General features: G+C 36.4%; 1 protein-coding gene across 1 annotated transcript in view; it reads left to right on the top strand.

The window, feature by feature from the left end:
• CNTNAP2 (contactin associated protein 2) overlaps positions 1-24871 on the top strand; it is a 1012072-nt gene that overhangs the window by 840760 nt on the left and 146441 nt on the right. The window contains exon 15 of the mRNA XM_041466404.1: positions 9010-9137. Within this exon, the coding sequence (XP_041322338.1) occupies positions 9010-9137 (128 nt within the window). The remainder of the gene's footprint in view (positions 1-9009; positions 9138-24871) is intronic.

The following is a 24871-nucleotide window of genomic DNA, read 5'->3' as shown; positions in this document are numbered from 1 at the left end:
GACATGGCTGCCAGCAGTAGCAGAGAGCTGACATCAGTGACTGCAACCTCTCTTGCTTTGCATGCATTGTCTTTGCTATAGGCAGAAGTGATAGGCTTCTTGGTATCCCTATGTCCATGAGGCAGCATTTGTCTCATAGGCTTGTCTTAAGGTAAGAAGCATCTGCAGTGAACTACATTTAAGCTGTGAGGAAATAAAAGATGCAGCAGCTGGCAAATTAACATAATATACCCAGCCACTGAAATGCACCTCAACATTGGCAAGGCTCTCAATGCACCCTCTGCGAATACTGTGAGCCCCAGGCATTTTGACCTATGTTATATTTTAATTTCTGTCTTCACCTAATGCTGATAAAAATGTCACAGTCTGAAATACCAGAGAAGCACCAGTTGGTTGCTTCAGGGTCAGCTTCCCCATAAAATCTACCCAGATTTGCTTGGAGTCCTGAAAAGCAACATTCTTAGAGATAGAGAGAGGGGGAATTTCACTCACTTCATTATCAGCCTCCTTTGTTCATGACCATATTGTCACATATTGTTTGAAACCTGTGGCCCAGAGCCATTTCAGTCCATGCAGTCAGGGTTGTCACAGCAGACTTGGTAGAAAAAGTCTTGGGCGAGTTCATCCAGTATTGTGCTAGGAAGAGACAGGCTGAGCTTAGATGGAATTGTGTTAGGAAATGAATGGTGAGTTCTGCTAAGTTTGTGCCAGTCTTTTGTGGAGAAAAAAAGTGATGATATGTAATGTAAGGAAAGTTGAGCTGAAAGGCTAACAGAAAGGATGATGGAAACCCAGCAGAGCAATAAAGTGGAGCAATCTGGCTAATGAATAGGTCACTAATTCTGTATAAGTGTGTTCAACAAAACACTAAACAAATGCTTGACATTCTACAGTCAGTGCAGCAAAACAGATTTTTCTAAACAAGGACATCTGCATTTGGCCTAATATTTAACACAAAGTGTGGCATACCATGACTTCCCTGTGGCTCAAATCCTAATCTCTGTCACTCAGTTTTCTCATAATGCTTTGTGTAAATGCAGTGAGAGAATCTCTGTGTACAGTCCCACAGAACCCAGCTGCCTCTGGAGCTGACACAGCTGTACACACTGCAGGAATTACAATTTTATTTAAAATTTCAGTAAGTACCTTGTGTAGTGTCCTCTCTCATTTCTCCAGTTACTCCACTGTGTGTGGAGATATACATACACACAGACAAGAAGTAATGATGTCACAAAAACACAAAAAGGTAAGGAAGAAATTAACCTACAGATAAATATGCATATCACTTGAAACAAAGGTCATCCATCTTTTTAGCAAAAGCACTAGAAAAGGAACGTAATTGAAATTAAATCAATTCTAAGAGATATATGTGCATGTTTGCTAGCAGAGGGAAAGTATCCTAGTTTTCCTTGTGCTTGATAGCAAAGTGTTTACATAATGATACAGACATCTGTTAATTACCTCTATGCTGCACCATTGCTTTAAATGTGCTTGAATATCTTAGAGCATTCAGTTTCAGATAATTATTTCTGATGAATGTGTGTACATTTAAATTTTTTTTGTAGTGGGATATTTAATTCTTCTTCTAACTAGAGTGCTTTCATGATAATAGACCCCACTTTCCTTCCTCAGTAGACACAGGAACATCATTCATTTGGTTTATAGCGCAATTTGTAGATAATCTTTTAAGGTTTCATTTTGGCAGAGTGTTTGTTTAGTGACAGTTGTTACAAATTTATTCTTCCATTTGACTTTGGCATGTTTTAAATAGCTGTTTATTCCCCATCTAGTCACCGGATCATTTAAAGGGTCTGCCTTTCAGAAGTCTAACAAATGATTACAACAACATCAAAAAATCACAGTCCTGATGCAGAAATCATTTTTAGATTACTTTTATTAATTGTTTTTCAGTTAGAAACAACTTCTCTACTTATTAGATAAGTAGAAAGAAAAACTAATAATTTGTAGGGTCACTGCTTCCGCTTCGAACAGCAGTAGGTTAAGAAATCCTTGTGGGGAGAAAAGAGCTACAGATGTACAAGCTGTGTGCTATGTAAGAAAGTTTAAATAAAACTTATCATCTGTCCTGATGGGGTAAGTGCCACCTTGAAAGAAGAATCACTGCTGGGGATTTGCCTTCTTCCACACACTCATGAAAGTAAAATGGGAAGCAATCTTCTGGGGCTGAGACTGGAGACAAAATTAAAGTACAATGTGATAGTTGCCACAAAGGACTGAAACTGAGATCTTTTGAGGGGACGCAGATTATGTGCAATACCCTTGAAATATAGTATTTAAAGAATGTGAACTGATTATAAATACAGAAAATCAGATGTTGTGGTTGGCACAATTAAACTTTGACGTCAGGTAGAATGGAGAGAGCTTGCTGAAAAATAGGCTCAAATACCTAAGTTTTCTTAAAAATCAGTACAGATGTGGTAGGGGACTTTACAGAAAGGAAATAAATAGTCAAATAGTAACATGGAATGTTAAGAATACGTGACATTCCTTTTTCTCCTATATTTTGTCTCTTTATTGGCTACTTAGATTATTATTTAGAAGAGTGATGCTGGTATGCTTTTTTCTATGTGATGTCTAGCAAGTATCTTAAATTTTCTGTCATCCAAATATGTGATTTTTTCCAATCCAAGCTTCTTTTGATGCAACTGGAGGCCATTTCATCTTGTCCTTGTTACTTGGGAGAAGATGCCAACCTCCAGTTTTCTACAGCCACCTCTCAGGTAGCTGTAGAGAGGGATAAAGTCTCTCCTGAGCCTCTTCTTCCCCAGCCTAAACAACCCCAGCTCCTTTGGCTGCTCCTCATTGGACTTGTGCTCCAGACCCTTCACCTGCTTCATTGCCCTCTTCTGGTCACTCTTATCATACATGTGGAGATTTTGTGAGATAATACAATCAAGCGCTTCATTCCAGGGTGTAATCAGTATAAACATTTTCTCAAAATATTTTATGTCAAAGCTATACAAGCAACTCAAGACATGAGCTTGTCTCACAGCATCCTTGTATTCCCCATGTGCCTGCCATAGGTGGCTTCAGTTTTGTATGAGGTATATGCATAGATGCTATGTGAGAATGAATGCTGCAGGAAGTGCCAGGGGAAGGGTAGGAGTAGTGGTAGATGCTCATAGAGTTGGGTTTCACTGACATTTTCTGGATGCAGTAAGTACCATACTTCTTTCAGTTTTCTGGACCAAATTCAACACGAAGTTATGCACTTCAGTACTCTATTGAACTCAACTGACATATAGGGGCTGAAGTCAGCATTAACTATAGCCATCTGTTATTTTGTCAATTATTTTTATTTAGCTCTTTCAGTCATACAAAATAAAACTGTCAAAGTTGTCAAGAACTCCAAGAAATGAAGCCTCTGAGCTGCTGCTCTGAGATTTTTAATATTTCTTCCAATACAGATCCTTGTGCCCTAAAAATCCTGCCAGAAGTATGTTTGGTCTGATAATTTGATAGGATGTGATCCAAGGCTTGTGGTTAGTGAGTAGAATAGATGCAGCAAAGAATTCATCATTTATCTGCATAGACCTTCCGACAGTACATTAAGTAGTGCAGATATTAAAAATGTACATTCCATTAGATAACTGCTTCTAGTGTCCACACAGTAAAATATTACCATCACTGTAATGCATTCAGACATGGAGAAGTATAATTAAAATTCTTGGTGCTTTAAATTAGATAATTTTTTAAACAGGTGAAAATAGTAGAGGTCTTCATTATTTTCTTTCCTCAGAGCTACAGTAGCCTGCTGTTCTATGGGAAAATTCAGCATCTGTGAGGGAATCATGGAAGAAATGTAGGTTTCTTTTTGTCAAAGTGATATATGAAGACAGACATTTAACTTCCTGGCGCATGTTGAGTAGCTGAATGGGGCATTATTTTATTGTCCTTCAATTGATTACACCTGTTCAGAGGAGAGTTTTCCCATTTCTCATTTCTCATTTCATAAAACAGAGCATTTAAAACTTTAGGATGACCAGAAAACATTTGGCGCATTGTTAATTATGGGACATTTTTAATATTTTTATATACTGCTGTTTTTAAAAATAATTTTCTGACTTTGAATTTTTTTGAGATCAAATAATACTGATTTTTAAATGTCAAATGAGATTGAAATAACAGGAAAAAATTATTTGAGCCAGGTATTGCCCTTTCCAATGTCAATTTTTCCTTTAAAAATTCCTGTATCATCCATTTTCAGCTCTATATTCACAGAAGTTTCTTTTCTTGGCTTCAGCTGAATCCCAAGTAATCTTGTCTCTGTAATTACCCAAGGTGAAAGGAACATCCCAATTTAGCATTTCTTCTAAAGGAAATGCCACATATGTCCCCTGATTTACTTTAAAAAACAAAATTGAAACCCTAACATAAAATTGATTGAATTGTTGACAGATGCAAAGATCAATTAGAGTATGGTAGGATTCCTAGATTTCATTCTTAAAATATCTCAGTATAGAAATATGAAAAATTAAAAGTCAAGTCAGAAGAGTTGCTGGATCTCAAAAGAAGATAATCCATACATTTCCTCTATTTCTTCAAAATAACACTAAAGAAATGAAGATTGTAAGAAGAGCCACTATGCTTGAAGAGACTTTCTCTCTCAACTGGTCTTTTGGAAGGAGAACATGAGCAAATACTCAGAAAAGGCAGATTTTCACTGGAAACTAGTTCCATATTGTTCAAAAGAAAGCAGAACCCCATTTGGTTTTTCTATTATTCACCTTTCTCTGTGGTTATTCAGTTCCTCGCAAATTCCTATTTGAAAGGAAAGTCAGGAAGTTCTTTCAGGTAAGAAAATCTGCAGAACCAGTGTCAACTCTCTCAGTCTCCTTCCTGATAGATTTTTTAAATGAGACATATTTCTGACCAGTTTCTCAGTGTATCTCCCCTTGAATTAATTTAATCTAGTCAATTCAATCTTTTGTAATTTCTAAACAAGGATTACTTGTGAATGCTGCACCATCAGCCTCGTGTCTTTGGTATAATTTATCTTTACGAATAGAAGTCAAAGTAGGGATTCATGTTAGTAATTTGGGGGCTGGGATTAGATTATCTTTCATCAAATTGTTTAGACTTTCAGGAGGTGAGTGGTCTCATAAGTAAAAATATTTTATGCATGCTAGAAAGCTTAATTGCGTTAAGATCAGTCTTAACTGTAAGAGTTCCTCCTTCTTTTGCATTTAGGAACCACTTATTTCCAAGGATCTTATCCTGTCCAATGCCAGAATATTGAAAAAACTTAAATTGAGTTATGATCTTCTGTCAGCTTTTATGACCCTGTACAGTAATGAGAAATTTTCCATAATACCCCTTGTCAGACAAATCAAGGGTGAGTCATTAGCTCCAACTTAACATATAAGAGCATCTGAGGTGACAAGACATGTGGGAAAGGGAAAAAAGAACTGCAAGAATCCCTGAAAACTGCAAAATCCAGTGGAAATAAAAACTTTTGTCCTAGAGTATGTCGTCTGCAGTTTATAATTCCAAAGGGCAGAGCCCTGGGTATAGGGTGAATCTAAAAGCATGGCTTTAATGCTACATAGTAAGACTATTAAAAAGTTAGCTAAACTGTATCAAAACCTTTCATGAGTTAGTTTTCTTTAATCCTAGTTTTTGTTTGCCCTTTTTTTAATCCTGTTAATTAGATCTTGTTTATTTCCAAGTAACTCACTTCCAGATTATTACATTTGCTGCCAAAGTTGCTTTGTTCATTAAATTATCTGTAATATTCGTTCTTCTTAGCAGCATTTTAATATAAATAAAATTCTTGCCAGATATTTTTGGATGAGAGAAAATACCAGCATTTGGTATGCCTGCACCCTTCACAAAGTTTTTACAGGCATTGGTTTGCAGATCATAACTGGACTAAACTGCTTTTTACCTCCCTCAGATAGATTATGGAAATGCAGGGATTTATACAGAGGTGCCCACATGGTAAGAACCTGGGTCTTGTGAGAGGTGGAAAATTGTATACCTTTGAAATTGTCATACTTTGGTGTCTGCATTCTTCAAACCACTGCTAATCACCAAATTATTTGTGCTTAACACTACATTTTCAGTCCAGTAGGTGTTTTATTTGTATTATCAAAATAACTTCAGTTCCTCAAGTCATGAAACCATATCTTTTAAAACTGAGTTCATTCCTACCTGTAGTACATTCTTTGTTTTGCTTTGTATGGCTGGGCTGATAATTAAGTGATGTCTAACAAAATCAGAGAAAATTAATTACTCCAGTAGCAGTAGTCTGGTTGTATTAAATTATTATATAAACAAATTAATAATGATACAGAATCTTATCATTACTTTGAATATGTCATTTGCTGATACATGTATAATGCATTTCTTTTTTACATACCACTGAATGCTTATAAAGAGTAAGTAGATTATCATAATCAAAACAATGATAAATCTCAAACTAATATCTGCTACTTTCATTCAAAGGCACCCTGAAGCACTTTGCAGACTGTTATATATAGGAAAAGAAATTAGGAATAGAAAATTACACTGAGATTTCATCAATATCTCCTGGTAATAATTACAGGATTTGATCAGATTCATTCATCTCCCATTTGGCTATTAATAGGAATATGACACTCTCTGAATTCAATCTTTATTCTCTTGAGGGGATTTTCTTTGGTGAGGAAAAACTTCAGAGACTTTCTCCACCCTATTAATGTGCAAAGTCTTTAAATACCATCAGAAGCATTATCACTTGCAGGAATTGAGTGTTCGAGCTGTGATTATTTCTAAGTGTGTTGTACAAAGTCAAGCATAATAATCAATCCTTGGTTTAAAACTTTTTTGATTTTGTCAGCACTGATTAGTATGTCCAGAGGAACTACAAGTATGTTAGTATGTTAGAGCCATTCAGTCTTTGAGTGTATTTGTCTTATTTGCACATGTGTGGCCCAAAAATCATCATTATCCCGTATTTGTTAAGAGGGAAAGAACTACCCAGGTTCTGCCAGGTTTTTCTGGTGAAAAGGCAATTCACCTCTCTCAACGCTTAGCTCAACACTCCCAGTCCTCAATAGTTTCAGGGCAGGGGAAAATGCTACAATGATGACACAAGTAAGTGATGACCAGAAAATAAGGCTATTTCTGAAAAGAACTCTAACATTTATTGTCATGGCAATGGCTTTAAAGTGACCATATCACTAAGTGCATAAATAAAATATTAAAATGGGTAAAAAATTATCAGTAAAGAGGGAGAAAATTGTTACTGCTCCTTTTTATTTGCTTTAAAGAAAGTGAAAGCTATTGGTGACAGGAAATCTGCCACCCTGTCCTTATTTGGAGCTGAAATATTAGCTGGTTTTGTGAAAGAGGAAAGAAAGAAAAAAGAGAAATGCCAATAGGTTTCTTTTTACCACTCTTCGAAGAATTCTTTATTTAAATAGATATGTCCAACTTTAAAATGTTCTTTGAAAGAATAAAAATCAGGAGAGAAATCCAGTCTCAGAGGAAAAACCTCAGAAAAAGTAAAGTGATGACCTACATTTATCCTCTATTAGAAAGGAGAGGGTCCCAAGGATTCAGTCTTTAGCAGTGACAAAGATTAGGTCTACATACCTGCCTTTGTTATTCACTTCTTTCTTTCTTAAATGGAAAGTCCTTTAATCTTTCTTTTCTTATACTGCTTGTCTCCAAATTGATGAAAAAGATGCCTTTGTAAAGGGCATGGCAATCTGGGGATGATCACAATGTGCAGGAGCCATCTGCCAGGGTTCCTGCTCTCCATTTTACTCCCTTTCTATCAATTCTAGCAACCTCACCCCTGGTGTAGCTGTGTCCAGTCAAAGAGGCCTAATGATCTCAGAGCTTAAAGAGTCACATAACACAAAGGAGCAAGTTTTCTGAAGGGGAAGAACACACAGATTAAGTAAAACAGTCTCCTGCTACTTGGAAAAATCTACTAATTAAATCTCTAATTACTCTCTTCATCACAGAGAACAGACGTTAGTTCCAGTGAACTGTTGTTCGAAAATGTGATGGCTATTTTCTTAATTAATTCAGTTGTGCTTCTTTTTAAAAGAACGTTTTGCTTTCCATCTCTTCAGATGGACCAAATAAGGATGATGACTGGAGATGCTACAGGAAAACAGTACTGTCCTACTGGAAGACTCTGAAGATTACCACAGATTGTGCAGATCCCTGCTGTGCTGCCCAGTTATTAGCAATATAATGAGTACAATCTTGGAGTCATCCAAGTTAGAGATGAAAAAGACTTTCATTTTCCTGAAATCATTACAAGTTCTCCATTATAGTCATATTGTGTGGTTCAGTTAACTTTTCTAGATACTGAATTCATCCTTCATCCTGTGATATTTTTGAACAAAGGAACTGATTCTTTTAGATCAAAAAATTCCTTACTTTAGATACCCAATTACATGGCAGGATAGAGCTTAAAAGAAAGAGGGGGGGAAAAAGAGAGAGAAATAGATGGATTTATTTTGTTTCCTCTTTCTTTTCTGTCAAAAATTATAATCTTAACACTATATATAGGGCATTTTTCCCATGTGGATAATTTAGCCTTTTATGTGTGAGTTTATATAAAAAAGCGAATAAAAACACAAACAAATAAAACCGAAAAATACAAGCCAACAAAAAAAAAATGTTGCAACCAAAAAAATCCACAGAGGCAAACCAGCTGAAAGATAAAGTACCCCATTAAATATTGCTTATTTCATTTGCTGTTTGGAAGAAAGAACACTCGATGCCAGTTGGGTTCATCTCTTGAAATAATGAAGGAAAAATATTGTAGCTGTGCATGGTGATTTGGTCTAAGCATGAAAAAAGCACTGGGTTACTTGCTGCAGTTGAAATGAGGAGCTCAAAGACATGACTATAAATTGAATTTTTGTGGTCTTGCTAAAACTAAAATGAGGTTTGAGTTGCATGCCTATTCATTTGGTGCTTAGATCAAGGAAAATAATTTCATATGCTTCACAATTGCTTTATTTTTGTGTCTCTGTAATTCAGGAGGAAAGACAGTGGGATGTTGTCATACAAAGAGCACCTACCAGTCAGCCAGGTGGTGGTTGGAGATCTAGACCGGCCTGGGTCTGAAGCCAAGGTGTCTGTGGGTCCCGTGCGCTGCCAAGGAGATCGTAAGTTCTCTGGTTTTCTTCTGCTTACTCCTGGGTAGAAATTCAGTTGGAAAGGGGTAGCTTTGGAGACATTACCATGGCTGTCTGCTCAAAAGACCTTTTGCTATGAAAGCGTGATGTGATTTGAGAAATTTTATCTATGAAGATACACATATGATGACTTATCTTTTCATTTAAAATATCAGTATTCTTCTTTATTTTATGGTAAATGTGGCAACTTGGATTATTCAACTAAGTTTATGTAGATGAGCAGTAATACAGATTGCATAATAATATCTCTCAGCATCTGTGCTTCTCTTGGGCACTCTTGTCAGCATCATAATCATTACTATGCTTCCATAAATGATGGCAAAACTCATCACTGTAATCTCTGGTTGTAGGTGTACAAAGTTTGACAAGACTGTTACCAGATGCTAACTGTATCAGGACTAGATGTTTGCATGTAAAGCATTGGGAGTTTTTTGTTGTAGTCTCTGGTTTCCAGGCTGAGTGATGATAAGAGGTGTACATCCTCCAGTTTGATCATCTACTGATAGAGTAAATCAGTATCATGCATAAATTTCCACTACACGCACACTCAAAATTGGAATGCACTGAGGAAAATTGTAGTCTTGCTTCAGTCTGTTTTATATTTCAGGAGGTGAAATTCACTACCAAAGGCAGAGCAACTGTTTAAGGCCCTTCTAAATCACACTTCAAAAATTCAGACTCCGTGCAATTGCCACACGTTTCATTTGTCCGCTGTGTTTTAAGGCAGTTCTTTTATAGGTGTAGCAAGCAAAGTTTGTCTGATTTAATTTAAAACAACTAATATTTGTGTGATCTATAAATAATATAAAACCCATTCACAGTAAAGAGTACTACAACTCAGCCTGTAAGACAGAGATGATGCAGAAATACTCACATCATATATTTGTTGCTTCTTATTTATGGTGTTTGACCAATAACAGGTCAGTCTGTGTTTGTTTGTGTCTCATCTATGTTTGATAAACTTTTTTGTAATAGGCTCTTACAACTGATGGCAAAAAATAACAAATATTTTTCTCGCACCCATATTCCTCATATCCTGAATTTGAGTGTTTCTAGAAATGTCAGTCGCTAAAGTGTGAGCCATTTCTAAATATTAGTATAAATGAAACCTCATCTGAGCAGGCAATAGCCTTTATTAGAGTGTGACTGAGTGACACAGCCTTTTGGGAAACTGAACGAGTGTATTCCTACCATCCTGATTAATTTAATTTTCTCCATGAACTTTACAGATATGATTCATAGTTTTTGAAAAACTTTGCCTATGAATAAATTTGAATTTCCTTCCATGACCATATATTACTGTCAAAAATCTAGTACAATTTTTCTCACAGGAGATAATATAGATCCCAGTCCTTTGCAAACTTCTGTTTTATATTCCCAGTGCATTTACTAAGCATTCCCCTTTGTATTCTTTCTTGAATGTATACAACAGCTGCTGTTTCACCTTGTGGAAAACAAGGTTTCTGTTCCAGAGAAAATCCAAAAATTTTAAACTGTGCTTTTATTCCAATTTTGAAGAAAGATCCAAAGTACCAAATTTCTGGGAAAGGATTAAAAACAGTAACAGCAAACCACAAACCAATTGATTTTTTTTGTGTGTTACATGCATCAAAACCAACATTATTAGTACTGAAGGTGTTAAATATCATCACAGCACAGCTCATGTGTCCAGTTAAATTGAGTTGCTGCATATTTAAATGAAATTCAGTTGTAGTTATGAAGACTATCTAAGAAATACAGATTTTTGTTTTGCAAGCAAGGACCAGCCAAATAAAAAATTACCTATTTAGAAGAATTTCTCATAGTGGTTGCAGGCAATGTTGTGAGAACTTGTCTTGCCCTGAGGGTTGTCCATACCATGTGTTGTATTAGTCCATAGTCCAGTGATATTTTGCAGCACATGAAGTGATATTTTCCCACCAGAATTGCAGAATAATTTGCCACAAACCTCAAAACTAACACCGTGTAACATCTAGGGACAGTGACACGTCACCTGGGCCAACTCACACATGTACCTGAGTACAGCCAACTCACAGATGTACCTGAGTACAGCAGTAACAGTACCACAGAGCTGATGGCCTTTGAAGTTCTTAAGAAGAGACAGCTGAAAGCTCAATATCTGAGGGCAAAGAGGATTAAAGAAAGCAAGGATATTTGTCATTTCATACAATTCACTTCTTCCCATGCTCATCAAATTCTCAAAAATCCATCAATCAGCAGAAGCCACAACCATTAACTGTTCCTACACTATTGAATGACTAAAGTAAATCTGAAAATCATTCATCTCAGTGCAATTTGTTTTGACACAAACCAAGGAAAATTGCAGAATCATAACTGTTTTCCTGTTGCAAAAATAACTATATTCTTCTTTCAGAAATATAGGTTTTATTTTGGTCCCATAAATGACGATTGCATTTTTATTTTTGCCTGATTTATTACCTGATTAAGGCTGTTCTTGAATAGTGTCTATTGTTGCAGATAAGGATCAGAAAACTGGTTTAGGCATGATTACACACCTCTGTGTTCCAGAAGTATTTTTCATATTTAACTGCACCTCACAAAACACTACTTGCATTCTAAAAAGTAGTGAGCAAAAAGGACCTTTATTACCCCTCTAAAGATCTGCTTAAGCAGCTGAATTCTATCAGAATGATGAAGACTCATCTAGTCACTGTGGCAAAAATCCCATAAATCTGGTCTGGGTCCTGCTTTGCACCTTGGAATAAATATGCAGGATGTCTGTTTTCTATTTGCCATTTTAGTGTTGAGGAATGCTTTCTTAATACACAATGATTTTTTCTAAGTGGTGATCTACCAGGGAAGCAAACTTACCCAATTTCGTGGAGAGCAGGTGCGCAAAGAGGAAATTAATTTGGGGGGGGGGGGGGTGGGTTGACATTGTATTACATTGATTCAAAGATCAAGCAAGGTTTTCAGCAAATGTCCACTCTACACAGGATTAAAGCAAAGCAGTCCTTCCTGACCACAGCTCTGTGAGTGTTGTACTTACAGAATGACAGTGGCAGTTTATCAGCACATTCTCAATATCCTTTTAGCAGAACTGGAATTTTAAGTAGAAACAAAGAAAACCAGTCCTTAGTCTCCATAGTAATACTGGATAAGGGAACTACTCTTGTTTTCCCTGAAGTCAAGTTATTCTGTGCAGTATCTAGGAAAAGGGAACCATAGAATGACAAATTAATAATTTTTATTCTTCAGTTAACTTTGAGACACTGATTAACATCCATTTACAGACCTATTACAGTTTTTCTCATACTTATGCAATAGGATCTGGACTCCTCAGCAGCCCTGCGTTTAACCTTGGCCAACCAGTAATAGAAATACCTTGTCCATCTCTTTATGCTATTTCACTGTAATGCAAAGGGGCACCTTGAGAATTTTCCCTTTAGAGAAGAGCACAAGTATACTGAGGGGCTTTTTGTGTCTTAGCTCAGCCTGAGGTGGTAGATCAAGGCTTCAAAAGCAGACCTGGTAATTTCTTTTGAAACCAAACTGAAGAACTTAGCTTGCTATGATGGGGCTATTGCTACAGAGATTTCATTGATAATCATATTGACTCAAAATTACTTTTGTGGTTTCTGGCACCTTCTGAAGAATTTTTTTCATTCCCCTTAGGAAAATATCAGTTTTCACAAAGCTTCTATATTTGCCACCTGCTAAGAGTATCCTTGTCCCAAGGACTTCCAAGGATTTTGATTCGAGGTTGCTCTTTATAAGCCCAGAGGGGAATAGGCTGACTATTCTGCTCTAGATTTGCTTTTCTCCTTGAGTCTATTTTCCTTTTGTCCCATTTCCTCTATAGCAAAGACAGAATTTAAAGGGGAGATGTTTTTTACACAGCTCAGATTTATGTTTTTTCCATCTCCTCTGCTGTACAGTTTTTATCCTCCCAGTAAGACTTTGATTTCTGAGCCATGAATCATTTTCTTGTATATTACTTCTATTATCTGTAATCTTCAAAACGTGGAGGAGGAAGCAGCTTCGTTGACTGTGGTTCTTTCTAAGCTAAGTTTTCATGAAGACCAGTATCAGCAGTATGCTTGTAGAACCTGCAGAGACAGACAAAAAATGTCCCCTTGACAGATAACAGACGCTCAGGAACGAATCAAAACTCAGTTCTTCCATCAGTGCATCGATTTTGTTTGAGCTTGTATGCATATGACTGTGCATATGTGTTCAGGGGAAATATACCTTGAGTTCTTTTTTTCAGTGATTTTGATTATGGCTCATTATCACTCCTTTCATTACTGATGCTTTGTTTCTTTAGCTTATAAATACCATTCTAGCTTTGCTCCTTTTAGAATGTTCAAGCAGAATTGGTTTATTTATTCAGACAGCGGTACTGCCATGCACGTTTTTTGTGACTCTGGGTTTATATTGAAACCACTGTGTAGTTATCTAAACCATACAGCCACTTCCAGGGTCACTGCTTAGAGGCTGCTATCCTTGGTAAGGTGTAGGTTTGTATTCCTTAAGTACTTCTTATTCATCACCTGTGCAGGTTGGTGACTCAGAACTGTCACTTGTAATGAAAATAAATTAACTGTTTCATGTGCACACTAAATCCATTTTCATTATGTTGCAAATTGAGGACTCTCTCAACATGCTGAACTTGTTTTTCAAGGGTACCACCTGAGTTTCAGGGAAAAAATAGCATAGCCTTACAGTGCGGTTTCCAGTTACACATTAAAGTTATGTCCAAGGTCAATTCTCTAGTAGGATATGCAGTGTGTCGACTCAGATCTGCAGTGATGTTACTTTACATACATAGATAAGCCGGAAAGTATCCCAGAAAAAAAAAAAAAGTACCAAACAAACACAATGTATTTGAATTATTGAAGGATTTTACTGGAATTGAATCCTCTACTGGAAGTAGAAACAATTTACTCCTACTCTATCTTGGACAACAAGCCAGTTATATAGTGACTTGCCTTACAGGTTAATGAAAGCAAAAACACTGAATCAAATGAAAATTAACATCAGTGATACCCCTTACCAAAAAACAAAACACAGACAGAGTGCTCTCAGAAAAATACAAAAAATTGTCTATTGAAACTCCTGAAGCAATGATTCTGCCAGAGGCTTGTGTGGTGGGATTACAGATCTGAAATTTAGGCAATTCCCTTTTGATTTGTTAATTACTTCTCTCCCACTAAGGTTAGAAAACCAGTGAAAATCTCTCAATTTTGCTAATTTCCCTTTTTTCTTTTTTTTTTTTTTTTTTGCTTGTATTGCAAGATATATCTACATACATTTTTGTATTATTATTATTAATTTCTTATGATTTTCAAATAAATTGTGATATGTTCAGGAAGAAAAATACAAATCAAAACTTGATCCATCTAAGAGTTGAAATTTTTTTCACCAGTACCTATAGGTGCCTTCAGTACACATAAAAATTTGCCTGCTGTATTTCCACATCTATTACCACAGCATGTCTTTATGTGCTGCCCTGGATTGTAAATTGTGCTATTCAAGGGGAAATACAGATTCTTCCAGAGAACATCAAGACATTGCACTTGCTGCTTATCACTGTTGTTCCAGTGCTACCAGCAAAATAGGAGAAAGGAAAGTGTCCTTTCAATAAAAGCAGCCTGCCAGCCAAGTACTGCCAAAAGTACTATTTCAGACACATTTGATTTTTCAGTGGATTATGTTGAGGGTGACAAAACTACAGTCTTCAGCTCAGACGTGGGTAAGGATCTTTGTTTTACTTAATCAAACTTCTGAGGTTATCTTTCATATGCAATTGCTTTCCTCAGAGACCCTTGGGAAAAAAATGACCCACTAGGTCATTTTCCTGCAACTTTTAAAGTTAAAAAATCCATTCTTTTGCAGTTGTTTAACATCCAATTTAAATATTGTCATTTCCTATTCTTAAGACTTTCCCTTCACCTTTAACCCTGTTTCATAATGCATAATTAAATTTATTGTGGAGTTTAACTAGAATTTATTTTCATCTTCATGCAGAAATATTTTCTCCAAGAAGCAGTGCTTAAATGCCCTCCTGTGGATTCTTAATATTTCTGAGAGAACTCTTCATTTTCTCACCTCGCAGGAAAACTTAGACTGTGGCCTGTTATCTCATACAAGTATAGACTCTTTCTGGCCATGCAAATGAAACTTTTCCTGTCTTGAAAATAGCAGCTGGAAAATCTCCATTGGTCTCATGAATTTAGGGCATTTCTATGTCATGGTGAAACATGCCAGGAAATGTAAAGGTGGATATATGACAAAGCATGTCCTTCTCTTACATATGTTCTTGTATCCTTCCTAAGCAGCCAAGTTCTTCAAGTGCTGGCATTCCGGCTGGTAGCTTAGTCATCCTTTTTAATTGGAACCAGTTCTCTATTACACTCAAAAGTGATTCCCTGATGTTGTCCACCAAAAACTTTTGAATTTAATTTAGGACTTCCTGTTTTGTGAGTTTTCAGCAAGATAAGCACTACCTTAAATGATCCATCGTGAGCAGTACTAAACTGAGAAGACCTAATATCTCTGAAATTGCAAATCAGCTGGAATTGTCTTTGAGTTTAGGTGATGGGGAGTGGTAGACAGTGTGAACAGCATTTGAATGTGTGTGGTTGGAATTATTTAAGTTCCAAAAATATTTTCTTTGTTTGTGATAGTACTTAAACCAAGCTGATTATTCTAGACACTTTTCTCCTACCCCTTTGCATTTGTACAGCAGGAAACATTTTGGCCTAGATATTTGGGACAAATTAGTCTCCACAGAACTGTAAGATTCTGTGAGTGCTCTTTCTACATAAAGTTCTGGTTTGCTTCTTTTTTTATAGCAGCTCAAAAACCACAGGGAATTGGTAACATTAATGATTTATAAGCTCTCAGTGTTTCTACAGTACACAACCTTTACTGAGGTTTATTACATGGTCATAAAATTCTCTTTCAGTTCAAACTTTGAATACATGTGTATCCATGGAATAAATGCTTGTAAAGTGACACAGTTTTAATACAGAAACATATTGACTCATAGGTTATAGATGAATATTCTCTATTGCATCCCACTCACTGTCTAGTTTTGTTCTGTTTCCTTTATGAAGGAAATCCTACCCACAAGAACTACTTATCTCACAGAGCAGGAAAAAGTACACAGTTTAACCATTTTCCTATTGGACATGTCTTTTTATGCCTGACTGAAGCAACAGGATGCCTGCAAATAGTGCAAGAGAAAAAAGTAACAATAGAATCAATTTCAGCTTTGGCAAACTAGAAAAACAATGTCCCATACAGCGTGTGCCACATGAACATCAGTAATCCAAGGTAAAAAGGAAAAATATGGACTTGTTCCCATTAGAATATACCAAGAAGAGATCATTTGAACCACAAGCAATGGCTCTTGATGCAGTTTGAGACCCTTTTTAAAAATCCTTTTCTAGCTTTGCAAACATCCAGTAGAGCCTGGGTGCTTTGTTCAAAAGAGTGAGATTTATGACACTTTTCCCTAGTACCTGGTAGTGTATGAAATTATTATAGATTACACTGTCACTCAGTGTGTATTTTCATTATGAATGCAATTTACATTGCTGGAGACTTTTCCTTAAGGCCATGAAGGCAGTATGCTCTGAGTATCTGTTTTGATAGGAAATGCTTTTCAACTTGTTCATCTTTACTATTTACCTGCCTGTAGTTACTTTCCCTGTGCCTCCTCTACTGCCTTTGAAAAGGGGAGTCACACCTGTTTCACACATATGTGAATGTAGGTGCAAAGAATAACAGAACTCCACAATTTACATCTTCACCCTTCCCAGATTCAGCATGAAATGTAAATCTGAGAGCAAATTTTTAAGATAGGAATTGACCTGCCTATTACAGAATAATTTTAATACTCATACATATTCAATTCTACCGAAATATATACATTGGCATAAATTACAGACGAGAGTTCATTCAAATATCAATGAACTAATAAATTTTACTCTTTTTACATATTTGCTGAAGTAATGAAAATGTATGGCAATCAATGCCCATGTTCAATTCTCCAGCTGATCATAAAAGAAAAAAATGGTGAAGTTCCATAGAGGAGTTATGAGTTTTATGTTTCTGAAATACAGAATTCAAATGCAATTAAGGGCTAATTTTATTCAAATTCTCCTTATCATTATGATTATACTGCAGTTAATTTTATCTTCTTTAATGTAAAAAAGAAGTATCTCAAGCAGCTCATGTAAAGTATTGTCTCTAAATTCCTAGGGAATCTAAGCAAGCATCGTTAGTCTGATAGATGACATACAGTAGTAGTTCATATTAAACCCAAATCCTCTTGAAGTTATGCTTTAATTATAATTTCAAACATTTTACCATCTCTGTGATTGTAATGCATATTAGTATCTTACCTCTTACCTGTAGCAAAATAAGAAAAGCAATTGTCTAGGACACAAACAAAATCTAAGAATTAAATGATGAGAGAATTCCCACAGTGTATAGAAAAGTGATGAGAAGGAGATGTCGGTAAAGCCATAAGGAATTAGGAGAACCTGTGACTAAACTGGGGATTGAGAAGTTGCTGGAATCCTATCTATTACACGTACAAATTTGCAGCCACCTTTAAATTTCACCCCATTAGCCTGAGTTTTCTTAGAAATGAGGTATAATAGGGAGGGAATTATCTATATTTATTTTTTTAGGTTGAACTCTTTCTCACTTTAATACTTTTGGCCTGTGCATTCCTGCAGCACCGACTGACATTTAAAGAGCAGAAGGAGCAGAAAAAGCCAGAGAATGATTGAAGGTGAGGTAGAGTGAGGTCAGTGTCATTCATCCCTATGTGTAAGTTATGTAAATTCAATCTCATTTAGACACAGATAAGTGATTGGCAGCAGGAAGGGGGACAGCCATTTATAGCCTCACAGCACCCAATATCTGACACACAATGCAGAGTGTCTCAGTAATACTTAAAATGTTCACTCACCAAGATGGAAAAACTAATAAGAAGAAGCTGGAGACCTTTGGTACTCGTTTAACTTGCACGATTGATCTCCATGCTAGGGAGCCAAGCTAACTCTAATTATGTCTAAATACAAGCATTTACAATGGTTGAACCTTTTCTGTACAATGATAGAATAAAAAGGAAGGTCAGGGGTGTATTCCACAATCACAGCTGCTATTCGTAATGACTTCTCATCCCACAGGCTACTCTCCCCATGCTTTAACTGTAGGACTGAATTTTGACAGCTTCAGTTCAAAACCTTCCCATAATCAAGTCTTATTATATGGGTATGTATATTATTATACAAATGCTTTCCAGAATCTTTGAAAGAATATTACCTGATCCTTCTCTCTGTCAGTGAAGCAGGTCATTCTAGATTTTCATGTTGAACTATGATGCAGTTCCCAAAGGAAACTATTAACACAGGGTTGCAAAGTTGTGCATTTTTGTCAAGTGATTAGAAGTCTGAACTGTTAAAAGGAAATACAGTAATAGTTTAAGAGATGTGGAATACATATATTAAAAATTTGTCTCCTATTTCTTTTCTCTGATCTATTTTTTAACAGTTTTTTCTGACCTTTGTCTTCTATTTTTCTAAAACTTGCAAATGTAGGAGAGAAAGGGCTAAAGAACTGTAAAAGAAATATGAAGTAATGCTTACTTACTCCTTTTTCCAATGGTAATGCTATGGATAACTTCCACTGTTAAATTTCTGAGTTTGGATATGCTGGGTTCCAAATTAATGCTGCAACCTGTGAAGTGCCATAAATTCGATATTTACAGAGCAGGTTTCAGAGGACAGGTTGCATTTCCCCTTCATTCTTCCTCTTTTCTGTGCTTAAAATGTACCTTTTGTGAGGTGCCATTTCGGTTCTTCAAGGCAAACAAAGAAACTTGAAAAGGCTGATAATTTTTCAAGGTTTTGTTTTTGAATCAGCTCAGATAGAATTAAAGGGAGACGAGGAGGAAATCCTTTACCTTACAAAAATAGTATCTTTTTTGTCATTAAAGAAATTAAGTGCAGTTCTATCCATTTCTGTTACGAGTTTACAGTAATCTGTTCTTCAAAGATATTAGCAAAGCTTGCAGAATCATGAAGCTTTCAACTTTACAATATTAAGCAGCAAATTCTAACATTTTTATATGCCTGTATTTCAACGCTCATTTGTGAAGAACCATCTCCACATCTGATTTGGTCTAATTCAGAGGAGCAATATTTTTTCATGAGAACAGCTTTCAAAGAAACAGTTATGAAAAGAGAGCCAGTAGTGATTTATGGTTTCAAAAGTTTGTTTTCAGCCTGTTTTTTAGATAATCAATTTCCAGCATGCCCACTGTATCTATATTTTGCTATTTATCCTTGGTTTCATGAACTCCTGCTGATGGAAAACTTTTGGCTGGTCACTCCAAATAGGTCTCCTTCTGAAAACTGAGGGATTAAATCAGTGTAAATCAATTATTACACACAGAACATAGTTCATGTATCTGTGTTCAAGTAACTTCCATTATAATTTATTTTAGATTAGCTATGACAAAATTAAATTTAAAAGAATTTATTGTTATGAACTGTTCTTGTGTCTTTGTATTTCAGATTGAGGCAGAAGTAAATTTCATCCACAGTTGCCAGGATATCTTCCAGGAAAGTTAAGATGTTCACAAAAATGTAGAAAAGAGATTCTTCCAGGAAATACTTTAATTTCCCATCCCAAAAGAAGAGCAAATTCTCCCAAATTCTTGCCATGTAAACTCTGAAAATATAAGTCATTTGAAACAGAACACATCAAGTTCTCACCAATAGGAGGACATCATTGTGACTTTGACTTTCAACATTTTACAGAAGAGCCTTTTTCATCACTGATTAACTATATTTCATAAATGAAGTTTTGAACTAAATACCTGTTTAAAATGTCCAAATCAGAGTAAAATTTTCAAACCAATCGGCTCAGTATAGTTACATTTCATTAACAGTTTCAAGAAACTTTCAATTTGCTTCAAAACTCTCAAAAGTTTCAGTGTTTTCTAAAAATGACAAGGTCTTGCTAGAAAACTAAACTAAATTTAGAATTTCCTTCATGGGAGAGGCTCTCCTCCTTTCCTTTCTATAAATGCAAAATAACGCCCTATGCTGAGATATTTTGGAGATTTCACTTCTGTAAAATAAAAGTAAACATTCCTGAAGAATCCTCAGTCCTGCTTAAATCACAATGTGATTAACTGACATTTTACCCCTCCTTATCCTGAAGTTGTCTCTCTATATCATCAGGAAGAGAGAGCTTTTCCCTACTGTCTGTGCACACACTGTATTTCAGGTGGCTAATCTGATTGTTCTCCGTAATATCATTAGGCAATTTTGGGATCCCATAAGGACAGCCAGTCATTAAATAAAAGCGTTATTATCATACTGTTTGTTGCAGCTATCCCAGCTCAGAAAATCTGTAGGGCAAGACAGGCAAATAAAATTAAGATGCTAAAAGAAATAGGAAATTTTTTGAGAAAATAGCAAACCAGCATCTGAAGCTGTAAATTCAAGATGTGTGTCATTGTTATCAGTTCAATAACAATTTCCCATCGCAACACAAAAGAAAAGGTGTTTTATTGATTTTTTGCTTAAATCCATGAACTGTTGGAATATCTAAATAACAAAAATGTGTAGGTTTTCATTATTGTAGTTTTTTATATTTTATCACTTAACTGATAAATTTATTTCACATTGTAATGAAAATATTTTCTGAAATGGGGATGGGGGATAAGCAAACCCAGTCACCTCAGACTCCTCACACTTCACATGCTTCATTCTTCGCATGCTTGTTGAATATTTCATGCCTTGTTAACCAGGAAAAGGGCAGAGATCACAGGCTGACTGTTTTGATGAGTCAAGATCTGTAAGTCAGGGCTTTCTTTCTCTTGGGTTTTACAGGACAATCCTGCTAATAGGTAACAATTACAGATGCAGTAGCTCAACCAACACCTGGACGATGCCTTTCCACATGTAGCTCTCTTTAGCTGTTACTAAACAGACAAGCAGCTGGCAGACCAGAGTGGTTTGCTTGTGTCTGCCTAGCTAGTAAACATCTATAGTGTTCTGAGGAAGGGAATATAAACGGCAAAACAATTGCCTCAGTTCCTTCCTGATCTTCAGTGGCATAGAAGCTGGTGGACATCCTAACAAACCAGAGATCCAAGGATACCTCAGGAGCTGTATTGCCTGTCTCCATCAATCCTCCTGGAATCACTTCAACAAAAACTTGTCAAAATTCTGGGAATCCCTAGGTGATTACTAACCTAAGTAATTAAACACTCTCCACTTGCATCCAAAAATACATGAGCAAAACCCCAAACCAAGAAAGATCCTTAACCAATAGGAAATTCCATATATGGGTAGTGACTTACCAGGACAAAACAAGATAGTGTTCTGCCTCCAAAAAATACATTTGATGTTGAAAGAAAATGTGACATGTAAGACTATCAAACTCAGTTTATATTAGCCTTATTCTATGCAGAACCATGCATAAAAATAAGGAAATTACTCCATGATTTTCCACACAATTTCTTTTCCTTTGTGAGTTCAGTGTGTAAGAACCAAAATTATTCTTGGATAATATTCAAATCTTTCTAAAATGCACCTGCAAATTTTATTTTTCTGGGCTCCATGGATTCTGAATTCTGCAGACTGTATAAAATATGCATCATAGGGAGAATTATTAGTATTGACCTTTTCCCTGAGATCTTTGGAGAAGTGGTGGGTTGTGCTGTAGGTTTCTCTCTCCACCTTGTTCCTCGTCCCCTCTTTCCTAGTTGTACTCACCCTTGAAGAGGCTTAGGCAAGTAAACATCATCACTTATCACAAAAAGCAAGCCAGGGGCCCTCCACATCTCCTCCCTCTTATTTACACATGAAGAGGTCAGTAGTTCATAGCGACTGAGCTATGATCAAGGAATTAAATTCATTAGTAAAACAAGAAACATTCCAGACGTGACAGCACAGCTTGAAGTATTCAGCTGAGGAACTAAATAAAGACAGATAGCTGAGTGGGTAATGAATAAACAGACATTATTGTGGGTAGAAATAGAATGGTAGAATACACAAATATGTGTATTCCCTGTTATATTTGATGGGAAAGTAAATTGTCACATATACTGAAGCAACTTGAACAGTAAGAGCTCTCCTGAAGCTTTTGAGTGCAGACTATCCTTAAAGGTGGGAAGCAGGCAGCAGGATCAGCAAATGGGGCCCCTGCAATCGTGCTTTTGCAGTTCCCAGCCTTCCATCACAAGGGTATGTGCTGCCTGCAGCTCTCACAGGTGAAAGCAGGCCAACACCTGCCTGGTCCATCGTATATTCCCTGAACAGGAGTACAGACCTGTTTGACCCTCTGAACAAGAGGCTTTGAATGGCTTTTTCTTTCTGCACCCCCTTCCCTTACCCATCACTTCTGTGCCTCCAGCCAAGTGATCGTTCTGTGGGCACTCACCAGTGCAGCGCTCCTGGTATTTCACAGACTGGTGCCAGAGAGTGCCCAGATAAGGTAACCAAGGAGGTGATAGGAGATATCTGCCTATCAACATCGAGTAGCACTGCAGACATTTTAACTTCACCATTTGAAGAGGATCAGATTGTTGCTGCAAGGAGCAGATGCAAATGGCAGGGCTGCCTGTAGCTGTTAAAAGGCTTAATGTTGTCTTTTTTTATCAGATTTGTAGACTGTGATATGCTGCACACCAGCCATTTCCAGAGGCTGCTTCTTTGCACAGCAGTCTGTAAATGAGCAGAGAAAACACTTTTCATGACATGAAGGAAGCCAAAAGACATATGAGCTTTGAAAACACAGATAGAGAAGAGCTCCTAGGGGAGCTCAAATAGCTATTTACTAGATGAAAAACAATATTAAGCTGAAGTTAAGTTTTCCAGTGCTTATCACCAAATTGGAAGTTGAACGCACAGTTTTGAATGCATCAGTGTGATAATAAATCCTACCATCCTAGCCATTGGTGGTATAGATTGCTAAACACTTCTATGATATCCAATCTTGTAGCAGAAGATGGTGTAGCTCATATAGGAAATACAGCTTGTATATTCTTGATTTTCACAAATGAGGTCAGGGAGAAGAAAAGTCAGTTATAAAGTTTAGCCTACCTGAGTCTGTGTTTTTGTACTCACAGGTACTCATACGTTTAATTTTCCTTGGAGTGTTAAGGTCCTTTTGAAATTTATAAGGGGCAGGGAGATGGAGGGATCCTGTCAGTAGGAGTTCAGACAGCTGGTTACATTAATAACAAACTTCTTGGCTTAGAGGTACCGCTGTATCCCCTGTAGCTACTGTCCTTGAAGCTGCTGGAAGCCTTCTGCAGTGAACTTCACAATCTCCATGGCTGCAGGCAACTATAAAAAAAAGAAGATATTTTGTTATTCTGTTTGGTGCTTGGATCTACTCCAGTCCTTTTACCCAAGGCATTTATCTTACGCTATCTAGGATCATGACCTGGTAGCCTAGGATTTGTTTGGTTCCATAAAAGGGAGGAAATCCATCACATTTCCAGAAAGGGCGATATAAATAACTTGATAACTGATCATGTGTGCTCCAGCTTGCTTGTGTGTTCCAGGTTAGCTTGTTTCATATAATAATATTGAATGGCAGATGGAAACAAAATCCTGATTTTTTTTCTCTGCTGCCTGTAAATAAGCACTGTCTTACTCCTTCTACCTCTGCATTTATGAAAGATAGGCATATGTAGTCCAAATATTCAGCATTAAGCTTATCTGGAAAAGATTAAATAGAAGTTATTTCAAACTCCCTTAGACTGATTAAGGCTACCGGAAGTAAATTTAGACTTAATATTGTAATATATATTGGTTGAGGTGTTTTTGTGACCTTAACCACATTATACTGCTTCCTGCAGCCACATCTACAATTTATATAAAAGATACACTTAAGAAAAAAAAAGTTCTTGCAAAAAGAACCTGGTATTTCCATGCAGCTTTTATAGTGTTTTTAAAAATCAGTTAAATGCATTTTGCCTTGCTCACATTTATAGGATTGTATGTCTCCTCCCATTCCAAAAATTGTTTAAAGAAATCCTTTGCCACAAGGCTATTTTATTCAAATCAAATGGACACTGAAGCATCGAGCTGCTGCCAGCTATTACACCTGATGAGTTAGTAATTTCTGGAGCACTGCTTTGTAATTTTTTTAAAGTACTTAGGATAATATACATCTAGGAAGCAATGTAGCTGTCATTAAAAAGTCAACATTCATGGACAGTTGACTGAGCCAGATTTTTGCATGTGCAACGCTAAAGGGCTAACACACTCACCTCAGGCTCAGCTGAATCCCTGTTGTCAGGGCCTACAGTCAAAACATTTACAATCCAAAATGCTCACGTCTTTATAGCTTTGAAATAGAGAATGCAAGAAAAAAGACACTTTTTGTTGTGTACAAGCACAACATGGAAGAATCCTAGCTCTTACAGGAAGGATATGTTCTGTTAAAATCTAACATATATCTTTTATATTTTTATCTGTGTTGATTTTTTTTTAACCCTCAAAGTAACTTCTTTGGCTGCTTGGAGTTGTTTTTGAGGGGCTTTGTTGTTGCTGCAGTTATTCTTGTTTGGTTTTGTTTGTTTGTTGGGGGTTTATATTTTCTATATTCTGAATTCATTTTCCTATCTCCTTCTCCCAGAGTTAATATCTCCCAGAGATACTAATACACTGCTGGAAGCAGAGTGAGGGTGCAAA

Source organism: Pyrgilauda ruficollis, unplaced genomic scaffold (assembly GCF_017590135.1).
Source record: "Pyrgilauda ruficollis isolate IOZ18807 unplaced genomic scaffold, ASM1759013v1 scaffold2, whole genome shotgun sequence".
NCBI classification, from domain to species: Eukaryota; Metazoa; Chordata; class Aves; order Passeriformes; family Passeridae; genus Pyrgilauda; species Pyrgilauda ruficollis.
This window is presented reverse-complemented; position numbering and strand designations above follow the sequence as displayed.